At 43.4% G+C, this 12,071-nt stretch overlaps 1 protein-coding gene across 1 annotated transcript in view; it reads right to left on the bottom strand.

Moving 5' to 3' along the window:
- The window catches only part of LOC116528410 (nuclear pore complex-interacting protein family member B3-like), a 15,872-nt gene extending 7,550 nt beyond the window's left edge, over positions 1 to 8,322 (bottom strand). The window contains exons 1-2 of the mRNA XM_032245647.1: positions 8,258 to 8,322; positions 6,891 to 7,160 (exon numbers count right to left, since the gene is read on the bottom strand). Of these exons, the coding sequence (XP_032101538.1) occupies positions 6,891 to 7,160; positions 8,258 to 8,322 (335 nt within the window). The remainder of the gene's footprint in view (positions 1 to 6,890; positions 7,161 to 8,257) is intronic.
- Between the last annotated feature and the right edge of the window lie 3,749 nt (positions 8,323 to 12,071).

Genomic DNA, 12,071 nt, shown 5'->3' with positions numbered 1-12,071 from the left:
CACCGCACCTAAAGCAATCAGCGGCAACCTTGGAAATCCATAAGGAAAGCAATACAAACTATCTGGAATGTATGGCCACCACCGGAAAAGGCACACATATTATTTTACAAACACTAGATATACAAATATGGGGGGAGAAAATATATTCAAAATGTAATTCAGACCAATCCACATGCCAAGACTCAGTTTTGTGCAAATGAAACCTCTCTAGAAAGTTGCTTCTTAGCTCTGTAGCACTTTCATCTTCAGCCTCACAGTGAAGGTGAGTGCGGCCTGGGCTCCTGGGAGGGATGCACTGTCCCTCAGAAGCCTCTATCTGAAAGGGAGTAGAAGCTCTGGTCACATTGGTTAAAGATGTGGATCAAATACACAAGAAGGACGAAGGCCATCTTGTCATTGACCAGTAAAAACATCCCCCATCTTCAGCACTCCGTCTGACAACTAACCTGGATACAGGCTATCAGCAGTGGGCTCCTACCTAGATTAGGTTCAATGGGCCCAGTAAAAGCTTAGGTTCTGACAGTTGATGGCCATGAGCAAAGGTGAAGGCAGAAAATGCAATGAGGAAGATTTATCCAAGTCTTCAAAAATTAGTTAAGAAAGGAGAGTTTAACTGATCTATGAAAATGCAGCCAGTTAAAGGGAAAAAAATCCAATAAAGATTATCAAGACATTTCCTTCTTCATAGACTCAAAAGAAACAACAGATTCTTTTTTGACTGGAGGTATTTATGTGGGGTGATTCTGGCCCAAAGCAGTGGTTGCTCCCTTTCACTAGACTTTTCTAGATCCCTCTCTAAGAATCTGGTGCATGACTGTCAGAACAAATATCCTTATCTGTATAAGGTGTGTTTTTAGCTTCTCTCTCTCTCCTGTGGGTAGTGGTGAGGTTTTATAATGTGAGGGTAAAAACTTTCAAAGTAGAAACCTGTCATTTATTTATATTTGGACAATCACAAGGATTTTAAGATCCTTTCTGCTTTGGGTAAATCAACGATCTGCACAAGACAGATTTTACAAAACAAAGGACAGTACAATCCTCATTCACATCCCCGTCATGTCACTCCTGGTGACTCCTGCATTCTAAACATTCCAACAGGGTGCAACCCTTTATTCTCCCATCTGAATGGCTTCTCCAGCTCCCATCACACTAACTGAACACAGGCTCTCTGGAGGCAACTCCCAAGATCAGAAGACATGGATGACTCAGAAGTTCCTAAAAAGCCATCAAACCAAATGACACAAAACTCAAAGGACATTTCACTTTGTTTTTGATTTGTTTTGTTTGAGACAAGGTCTCACTCTGTCAACCAGGCTGGAGTGCAGTGGGACAATCTCAGCTTACTGCGAACTCCAACTCCTGGGCCCAAGCGATCCCCCCACCTCAGTCTCTCCAGTATCTCACATGCCACCAGGCCTAATTTTTTGATAAAAATTTTTTGTAAAGATGGGGTTTCACTATGATGTCCAGGCTGGTCTTGAACTCCTAGACTCAAGTGATCTGCCCACCTCAGCCCCCCAAAGTGCTGGGATTACAGGCATGAACTCTGTAATTTCATGTCGGGTGACACAGCCCAATGAAAAGGAAGAAACCCTGTAGGTCTACAGTCTACCCACATGGGTGAATTGATGGCTGGGAAACACCAGCAGGAGGAGCCAAAACAGCAGCCACTGTGCCTACATGTCCTGGTTTTCTCAGGGCACCCTGAGGCAGCCAGGAAAGAGGTGGGGGTGGTTTAGGGCTGGGGGAGAAAAGGGGATGGGAATGGGGATGGGGGTGGGATTACAGTTAGCGAGGGGGAGGGAAGGGAAGGCAAGGGGGGTGGGGGGGCACCTGGAGTGGGGGCAGGAGGAGAAGAAGGAGGAGGAAAAAGAAGGAACCCTGGGAAAGGATCCAGTTAAAAATAAATCCTCAAGAACTAGTGGGAGGTTCAGCTACAGGTCAGTGAAAAAGTCAATCAGCAAACAGCAGAATGAGTGGGCATGAGAGCAGGAGGCTCAGGAACAGTCAGAGGGAGACCAAGGCTCTGGTTCCTACCAAGCCTTTTCCTGTCTGGGCATTGCCTTAGCAACCCTGGGGCTTTATACACCCTCTCCATCAATGTTCAGCCCCATACATAGTGCCTCACAGTGGACATTCCATGTGATGCCCACATTCTTCCAATGCCCTCTTCCCCACCTGAGCCCCACATGTGCCATTACAAAGACAGGTCCTCTCTAGAACCTTCAGAGACCTTCTGATTTCTGGTCCTCCCCAACCAGCTCCCTGTCCCTGCTTCTGGGCCGCTCCTTCCTTCCTGAGGTCCAAAGTTTCCTCATGGTCAGTCTTGGCTGCAAAACATAAAAAACAAATGATGGCAGATGGCAGGAAGAACTTCATGCACAATCAGAGTGGGAGGCTCCGCAGCCGCCTCTCAGCAATTCATATACTAAGCAGCAAAACATCAGTAGGATGTAGAAGGTACACATAGTAAACCACCTCCATCACATTCATGTAGTCATCTGTCCGTCATCCTTGTATTTTGGGAATAAATGCCGAGATACATTCACTTTGAGCACACGTAGTACATTTACAAAAATTAACCTGATTTATTTTGTTCATCAAGCAAATCTCAATATATTTCAGAGGAATCAAATCACATAACATGTTTCTGATCATATAATTGGGCTAGAAGTCAATGATAAAAACCTAACCAAAAATTCTTATATGCTTGGAAATTCAAAGTGCCCTTATAAGTGAGATATAAACATAAGAAAGAATCCAAAATGAAACAAGACTGCCTTTGCACTCTATGATAGAATCATAATATGGCAATAAAATGTCTCCCTTTGGCCTGGGATTCCACTTTGTGGCATAAAGCTGTGCGGTCCCAAAGCATTCCTAACCCACCCCTAGACATTTTAACATCTGAAATGGGATGATGATGTCACTTATCTATGTCATCTTACTGCCTGTGAGCATGGGGTCTAAATTTTGAACCCTAAAGAGGGAAGGAAAACCAAGTTGACTCTCATGATTGACTTCCCATGTATGTCCAAGGAATCTGTGCATTTCAAGAGACAAAGTTCATCAGCTTCTCTCCTGGCAGATTTGGCCACAATACCCTAGGCAGCACCAGGAGTAATGAGTGGGGAGTGCCAAGAAGTTGGGCAGGACCCAGGGGCCCAACAACCAGGACAGACCCCCACTGGCCATCACCTTTCCAGGTCCTGTCTTCAGCTAAACTTCTCAAAGACCTTCTTCTGCCTGTATGCCCAAACTCACCCAGGCTTCTGGCAATTTAAAAACCACTTCTTTAAATCCCTTTACCATTTATTATTACCTTAAGTTATTGGAAACAGGAAATATTTAATTGATGCCACAAAGAGAAAGCCAATGCCTTTACAATAGAAAGAAATCCTAAAAAACAAACATGACCAAAAAAAAGAGATAACAAAACAATTAAATTATATTTGTATCCTGTCTCCTGCATAAAGACCCCCAGTTTGGGCTGTCTTGGTTGTAAATGGAGAGACCAAGAGGGGGTTGTAAAAGGAGAGACCAGATTAGCCCTAAAGTGAATGGCAGAGATTACCATGATGTCCAAGACAGGTTGCAGGGGTCACCTTGATTACAGCCCACGCAGAGACAGGGAAAGGAAGACAATGTGAGCAGGATTTGGGGCGTCAAACAGGGTAGGTTATTTATGCAGTCCAGGAAAGGCTCCCCAAGCCAGTGTGAACCTCCCTTGCAGGCAGGTCCCTCATGGAGGCAGGGCCAGGCACCTTGGATTTGAGACCAGCTGTGCTGCTGACCAGCTGTGTGACCCTGGGCTTGTTTCCTTTCATACAATGAGAATGCCAAAGGCTGCATGAAAAGACTATATGAGGATAGGAGGAAGCAATCTGTTGAGCACCTGTGTACCTGGGTGTCATCACCTTCCAAAAGCATCTTTCCTTCCAGAGTTGGCACCCTGGAAAGTGCTCAGCCACTAGAGGCAGTCATAATGATAACAGCAGTAAATCATCATTTACGGTTGATGAGGGAGGTCCAGGGACTCCTAGGTCCTGGATAGGAATGAAAGTCTGGGCACTCCTGGGGACAGCTGAGTGAATCCTGTACAACCCTTGGGTCCCCAGGAGGCAGGTCCCTCTTCAGTGGAATTAGACCTAAACTAAGATGCTGAGGCAGCCACTGGAGCTTCAGCAGTACAGGCAGGCACAGAGGCAATAGATTCATTGGAGGTGGCAGGTGTGGGATGGTCTGATGAGCAAACAGAGTCACCAAGCCTGGCTGACCACTGCCACCCACAAAAGATGCCCTGTCCCTTGTATCACATTTCAGCAGGGCAAAGGCTGGCATCTGGGGCCTCACAGAGCATCCCTCTGAGACCTCTGTGTCCTGGTCATTAAATGGGCACTTGAGTCACCCAGAGACAACAGAACAAGGAGGAAGAATCAGGCCCCAGGATGTTTTACAAAAGCGTTTAACACAAAAAAATGCAGAGAATACATGTAAGATACAGGTGCACTGTTAGTGTACGAGCCAATATTTAATGACCTCCAGCCCTAATCTGAGCACTCACATCTGTGCAATCTGAAAGAACAGGGGACTTGCAGGAAAGATAGTTCCTGGATTTAACTTAAATGAACTAAAATGTTGGAATTTTCACACTCCTGATATCCTTCCAAATCAACTCTTTGAATGCTCCCATCCTCACCACTATCATATGGGGTAAATGAGGCAGCATATAGGGTCACTGAGGCAGTCAGGGATTTACTGACTCAATGTCACTCAGTCAATTCTGAGTTCACTGCTGATTACATCTGACCAATCTCCATTTTTTGAAGTTTGCCTCTTTTAATCTTGCCAGTAATGGTTTTTGGCAGCTCTGGGACAAACTCCACCTGGCTGAAGATAAAGCAAATCTACAGTGCCTTAGTCCTGCTGTCATTTCCTACCAATTCCCCACTCTCCTCCTCTGCCCCTCCACAGTCTCCTACACAGGCTGACACCATATCATGGCCTTAATGGAGTCCACCAAGTATTTCAGGTTCTCTGCGTGAGCCCTTGAAGGTGGGTAGAGCCATGCAATTTGCTCTGACCCAAAATGAATGCAAGCGAAGCATGTCACCTTGAGGCAGAAGAGTTGGGAGCCACTGAGACTGGCCACCCTCTCCTCCATCTCTTAGAGCAGCTGACAGGTTCCATATGAAGGCTGCTCCTTCATCCTGGTGGCAGAATGAGAAGATGTAGAGCCCAGGGCCCAGAAGAGCCATTGTGGACATGCAGTATGGGAAGTTAAAGAACCTTCATTGTTGTCAACCTCCACTGTTTAAGGCTGTTTGTGACCCACAGTGATATCTAGCCCATCTTAACAGGCATGCACCATCTATCCCACACTCTATTAAGCAGGCTAGCCTAACATCAGAACTTGAATTGGTTGTCAGACACACATAGGTTTCAGTTACAGTTCTTCCTCTTATTAACTGCAATCTCAGGCATTTAACTGTTAGCCTCTGAGCCTGTTTTATCTCTGTAACATGGGTTAGCTATCTCAGGTTGTGGAGAGGATTAAATGAAATAAAAATGCACATACAGCATTGAGCCCAGGGTCTGGCACACACAGTGAGCACTCAATCGTGTTAACCATGTAGCTTCATAATGTGTATTGACTGTCAATATTCAGACAATGCAACAAAGTATTACAAAAAAGGAAATATTTTATTTTTTATTATACTTTAAGTTCTGGGGTACATGTGCAGATTCTGCAGGTTTGTTACATAGGTATGCACGTACCTTGGTGCTGCATCCATCCCCCTGTCATCTACATTAGGTATTTCTCCTAAGGTTATCCCTCCACAATCCCCTCACCCCCAACAGGCCCCAGTGTGTGATGTTCCCCTCCCTGTGTCCATGTGTTCTCATTGTTCAACACCCACTTATGAGTGAGAACATACAGTGTTTGGTTTTCTGTTCTTGTGTCAGTTTGCTGAGAATGATGGTTTCCAGCTTCATCCATGTCCCTGCAAAGGACATGAACTCATCCAAAAAGGACATGTTAACTATTTTTCATATGTATTCTTCCAAGCTTTATTTTCAAACAGATAGGATGAAACTATGCATGTTTCATAGCCAGTGTTTTAATAGTATATTGTTAAAATATTTTTATCTCAAAAATAAAAGACTGTTTTTCAGATTACCATTTTAAATTACAAGTAATGTTGCCAGGTATGGTGGCTCATGCCTGTAATCCCAGCACTTTGGGAGGCCTAGGCAGGTGGATCACGAGGTCAGGAGATCAAGACCATCCTGGCCAACATGGTGAAAGCCCCTCTCTACTAAAAACATAAAAATTAGCCAGGTGTGGTGGTGGGCACCTGTAGTCACAGCTACTCAGGAGGCCGAGGCAGGAGAATCACTTGAACCCGGGAGATGGAGGTTGCAGTGAGCCGAGATCACGCCACTGCACTCCAGCCTGGGTGACAGAGCAAGACTCCATCTCAAAAAATAATAATAAAATAAATTACAAGTAATGTTCAATTTAATGAATAATCCAGTTATTAATATTGAAATTCTTGTAGACTGCACACAGCATTTAAAATCAATGACAGAGAATTAAAGGCAAGAATTATTATACTTTATAAAATAAACGTATTAATTCTAGCATTCATACATGTAACACATATATATGCAATATGGAATGTATTTTTCATTGTGAGTAATGTTAAAAAAATAGTTTAGAAGCTGTTGATTTGGTTTTCCTTTTCAAATTTTGCAGGATTATAAGTAACCTTTTTAAGTATCATTGAGCATTTGCGTGGCTATTTTTCTTTAGGTTAACATTTCAGAAATGATTCCTTTTGGGTTTCTGACACAGATAGTGGTTTTCATCCAAATAAGTCAACTACTTCACCCCATCCCTAATCCACTCAGACGGAAGGGAAAAAAAAGGGAAAGGCCAGTATTGTGACTGCCTAAGCTTCCCCCAGCATGGCCACCCTATAGACGTAGGGCAGCCAAGAGCCAGAAACTGCACAAGGGCACCAGGCCCCATCTGTCTGTGCTCACTCACCTTCCTCAGGTAGTTGCATGGGGTTGTCACTGACTTTATGTGCTGCTGTAGCTCCTTGGCAAGCTGGCCCTGGTCATGGGATGGGAACTGTGGGGTCAGTAGAGGGCTTCACCACCTGCAGAATGGGAACAGAGGTGCATAATGAGTGCCATTCCAAGAAAATGTTTGTTGAATGAGTGGAAAAACAAGGTGATGTTTAAGTCTACAGTGGTGAAGAGCGCACGGGCTTCAGAAAAGGACAGGACCAACTTCAAATCCCTGTACTTTAAATTTCTACTTCATGCCATGCAAAATTACTTTACTCCTCTTAACCTCAATCTCCTTCCGTGTGAAATGGGAACAATAAAGTTTCATTCTTTATTCAGTTTCTGTCAATATTTCATGAGATAATACATATAAAACATCCAGCTCATTTAAATGTATGGTTATTCCTGTCATAATCAGTAGTGGGATCAGTTTCACTATAATTGTCTACACAGTTCTGTGCCTGAAACCTACAAAACAAGAAAATGTTAACTCTAGAAAGTGTTAGTGATTTGTAATTTTTACATCATTAATTATAGCCCTAGTTAATCGCACAAGGCTTCGTACGTGGCAGGTGCTCAATAAACGCTGAATCAATGGATGTGTGCTCCAAAGCCACACTGTTTAGATTCTATTCTGCCTTTACCACTTATTAGCTGTGTGATCTGGGCAAGTTAATTCACCTCTTTATGTCTCTGTGTCCTTCTTTATAAACTATATATAATAAGAATCCCTAGCTTATTAGGTTGTGCAAGAAATTAATGATTTGGCACATAGTAGGAGCTTGTTAAATATTGTGATGATCTCCTTCCAAATCTTCATTTTCAGAGCCACACACGAGGCTACAGTGCCACCTGGTGATGCTAGAATGTAAGTGCACATGATCACCAACTACGTTCTCTCTCCACCCTAGGTCCAAGACTGGGTAGTTAAGGCCTGGAGGTTTCTTCTGCATCTGCCTTCTCATTCCCCACATACGGACTTTTCTATTTTCCTCCTCACATCCCCATAGATGGGGTCCAGGTTGCCTCACATAGCTGGGTGATCCACAGGGCAGTGACCACCTGTGCCAGCCCTGTGATGAAGCTGAAAGATCACTGTTCCTTCCTTGTCAGGCTCTGGGCAGATTCCAGGACTAGGGTGACAAATGCCCTCAAGTTTCTTGCTTTGGAGGGTCACGTTTTCCCTTGGCAAGGAGGGTAAAGGTCACAGGGAGCCACAGACCCATGACCTGCCTGTGCCATGGGCCTAAACTATAAAGACCTGAACACTCTATGCTAAAAGTCCAAGGCTTGGGTTCTCCAAAGCTTCTTGCCTCACAGCCTCCGCCAAGGGAAGATGAATGCTTTGTCCTCTCAGAGCTTTGGAAGCTTGTAACAAGCAGCCACCCCAGCGCAAAATCTCTTGGAAGCCTCCAACTTTGCCTTAAACATTCGTGCAAATTTTGCATCCTATTTCCCACTATGTCAGCATGTTTTAGAAGAAAAACCTCAATTTCCTAAATATGCAAGAGAAATTGTATTGTAGGACAACGAGACTTTAAAAAAAAAAATTGTATTATTTGGAAGGGTCCCAAGATGGCCAAATAAGAGGCAGCTCCAGAATGCAGGTCCCAGCAAGAGAGATGCAGAAGCTGAGTGGTCTCTACAATTCCAAAGAAGGTACCAGGTTCATTTTGTGGGTCTGGTTGGACAGTGGGTATAAACCAAATAGGGCAAGTTGAGGCAAGGTGGGGCACTGTCCCACCCAGGAGGTACATGCAACTAACTGGAGGACCACAGGATCTCCCCCTCTGGGACTTTGGTTCAGATACAGTGCTCCACCCGAGCCCTCTACAACCCACAGAACAGGAGATCTTCACCAGGCTGAAAAGCCTCTGAGAGCTGCCTGAACAGGACTGAGCAGCAACTTTGGCCAGTGCCAGGGCTATCAGGACAGATTTAGGCAGAAGCACTGGCTGACACCAAGAAATCCAGAAAGCCAGCAGGATGGAGCTACTCGCCCCTCCCAGAAAGAAGGGGAACTGAAAGCAGGGAAAACAGGCCATACAGCAGGGCGGGTCTCTCCCTCACAAAGACTAGCAGGCTAAAAAACCCTCACTTCAGAGTTTCGCAGCCAGAACATCAGTTAGAGGGCAACCAGGAATGATCAAGCTCGGCAGGGGGACAGGCAACTGCCATTGCAGAAGCCAGCCTAATTTTCCTGAGTAAATAAAAGACATAGGAAAAATACGCAGCAGCTCCACTGAATCCATGGTAGCCCAGCAGCGCCTCTGCAGGCAGGCAAAGGAAAGGCTGCCTCCCAAGCAGCTACCTGAGATCAAAGCTCCTGAATCCAACAAGATGAGAAGAAACCAGTGCAAAAAGGATGAAACCATCAAAAACCAGAACGCCTCTCCCCTACCATGAGATCACAACTCCTCACCAGCAATGGAACAAAGCAGGATGGAAAACAAATTTGAAGAATTCACAGAAGGAGGCTTCAGAAGGTGGGTAATAACAAACTTCTCTGAGCTAAAGGAACATGTTCTAATGCAATGCAAAGAAACTAAAAACCTTTAAAAAAAAAAAAAGGTTAGATTAAATGCTAACAAGAATAACCAGCTTAGAGAAGAACATAAACGACTTGATGGAGCTGAAAAACACAGCTCGAGAACTTCAGGAATCATACACAAGTTTCAATAGCCAAATCAATCAAGCAGGAGAAAGGAGATCAGAGATTGAAGATCAACTCAATGAAATAAAAAGAGAAGGCAAGTAAAGAGAAAAAAGAGTGACAAAAAATGAACAAAGCCTCCAAGAAATATGGGATTATGTGAAAAGACCTAATCTACGCTTGATCGGTGTACCTGAAGAGGACGGAGAGAATGAATCCAAGATGGAAAACACTCTTCGGGATATTATCCAGGAGAACTTCCCCAACCTAGCAAGGCAGGCCAACATTCCAATACAGGAAATACAGAGAACACCACAAAGATATCCCTCAAGAAGAGCAACCCCAAGGCAGGTAATCATCAGATTCACCAGGGTTGAAACAATGGAAAAAATGCAAAGGGCAGCCAGAGAGAAAAGTCGGGATACGCACAAAGAAAAGCACATCAGACTCACAGCAGCTCTCTTGGCAGAAACCCTACAAGCCAGAAGAAAGTGGGGGCCAATATTCAATATCCTTAAAGAAAAGAACTTTCAACCCAGAATCTCATATCCAGCCAAACTAAGCTTCATAAGCAAAGGAAAAATAAAATCCTTTACAGACAAGCAATTGCTGAGAGATTTCATCACTACAAGACCTGCCCTACAAGACCTCCTGAAGGAAGCACTAAACACAGAAAGGAACAATCAGTACCAGTCACTGCAAAAAAGAACCACATGGGAAAGTCCAATGACACAATGAAGAAATTATGCCAACCAAAGGGCAAAACAACCAACCAGTAACAAAATGGCAGGATCAAATTAACACATGAAAATATTAACCTTAAATGTAAATGGATGAAATGTCCCAATCAGAAGACACAGACTGGCAAATTGGATAAAAAGCCAAGAACCACAGGTGTGCTATATTCAGGAGACCCATCTCATGTGCAAAGACACACACAGACTCAAAATAAAGGGATGGAAGAAGATTTACCAAGTAAATGGAGAGCAAAACAAAGCAGGGGTGTCAATCCTAGTTTCTGATAAAATGGACTTTAAACCAACAAAGAACAAAAGAGACAAAGAAGGGCATTACATAGTGGTAAAAGGATAAATACAACAAGAAGGGCTAACCATCCTAAATATATATGCACCTAATACAGGAGCACCCACTATTATTGTGTGGAAGTCTACAAAGAGACTTAGACTCCTGCACAATAATAGTGGGAGACTTTAACATTTCACTATCAATATTAGGCAGATAAACAAGACAGAAAATCAACAAGGAAATCCAGGACTTGAATGCAGATCTGGACCAAGCGAACCTAATAGACATCTACAGAACTCTCCACCCAAAGTCCAAAGAACATACATTCTTCTCAGCAGCACATCGCACTTACTCTAAAATTGACCACATAATTGGAAGTAAATCACTCCTCAGCAAATGAAAAAGAACAGAAATCATAATGGTCTCTCAGACCACAGTGCAATCAAACTAGAACTCAGGATTAAGAAACTAATTCAAAACTGCACAATTCATGGAAACTGAACAACTGGCTCCCGAATGTCGACTGGATAAACAATTAAATGAAGGCAGAAATAAAGATGTTCTTCAAAACCAACGAGAACAAAGACACAATGTACCAGAATCTATGGGACACATTTAAAGCAGTGTCTAGAGAGAAATTCATAGCAATAAATGCCCACATGAGGAGCAAGGAAAGATCTAAAATCAACACCCTATCATCAAAATTCTAAGAGTTAGAGGTGCAAGATCAAAAAAACTCAAAAGCTAGCAGAAGACAAGAAATAACTAAGATGAGAGCAGAACTGAAGGAGATAGAGACACAAAAAACCTGCAAAAAATCAACAAATCCAGGAGGTGGTTTTTTGAAAAGATCAACAAAATAGACCACTAGCCAGACTAATAAAAACAAAAAGAGAGAAGAATCAAATAGATGATGCAATAAAAAACTATAAAGGGGACATCACCACCAATTCCACAGAAATACAAACTATCATCAGAGGTTACTACAAACAACTCTATGTACACAAACCAGTAAATCAGGAAGAAATAGATAAATTTCTGGACGCTTGCACCCTCCCAAGTCTAAACCAGGAAGAAGTTAAAACCCTGAATAGTCCAATAACAAGGGCTGAAGTTGAGGTGGCAATTAATAGCCTATCAACCAAAAAAAGTCCAGGTCCAGACAGGTTTACAGCTAAATTCTATCAGATGTACAAAGAGGAGCTGGTACCATTCCTTCTGAAACTATTCTAAATAATACAAAAAAAGGGAGTCCTCCCTAAGTCATTTTATGAGACCAAATCATTCTGATACCAAAACTGGGCAGAGACTC

The sequence above is a fragment of the Sapajus apella genome, unplaced genomic scaffold, assembly GCF_009761245.1.
Source record: "Sapajus apella isolate SASKATOON/1434 unplaced genomic scaffold, GSC_monkey_1.0 scaffold58, whole genome shotgun sequence".
NCBI lineage: Eukaryota > Metazoa > Chordata > Mammalia > Primates > Cebidae > Sapajus > Sapajus apella.
The sequence above is the reverse complement of the archived record's forward strand: the minus strand, read 5'-3'. Positions and strand labels throughout refer to the sequence as shown.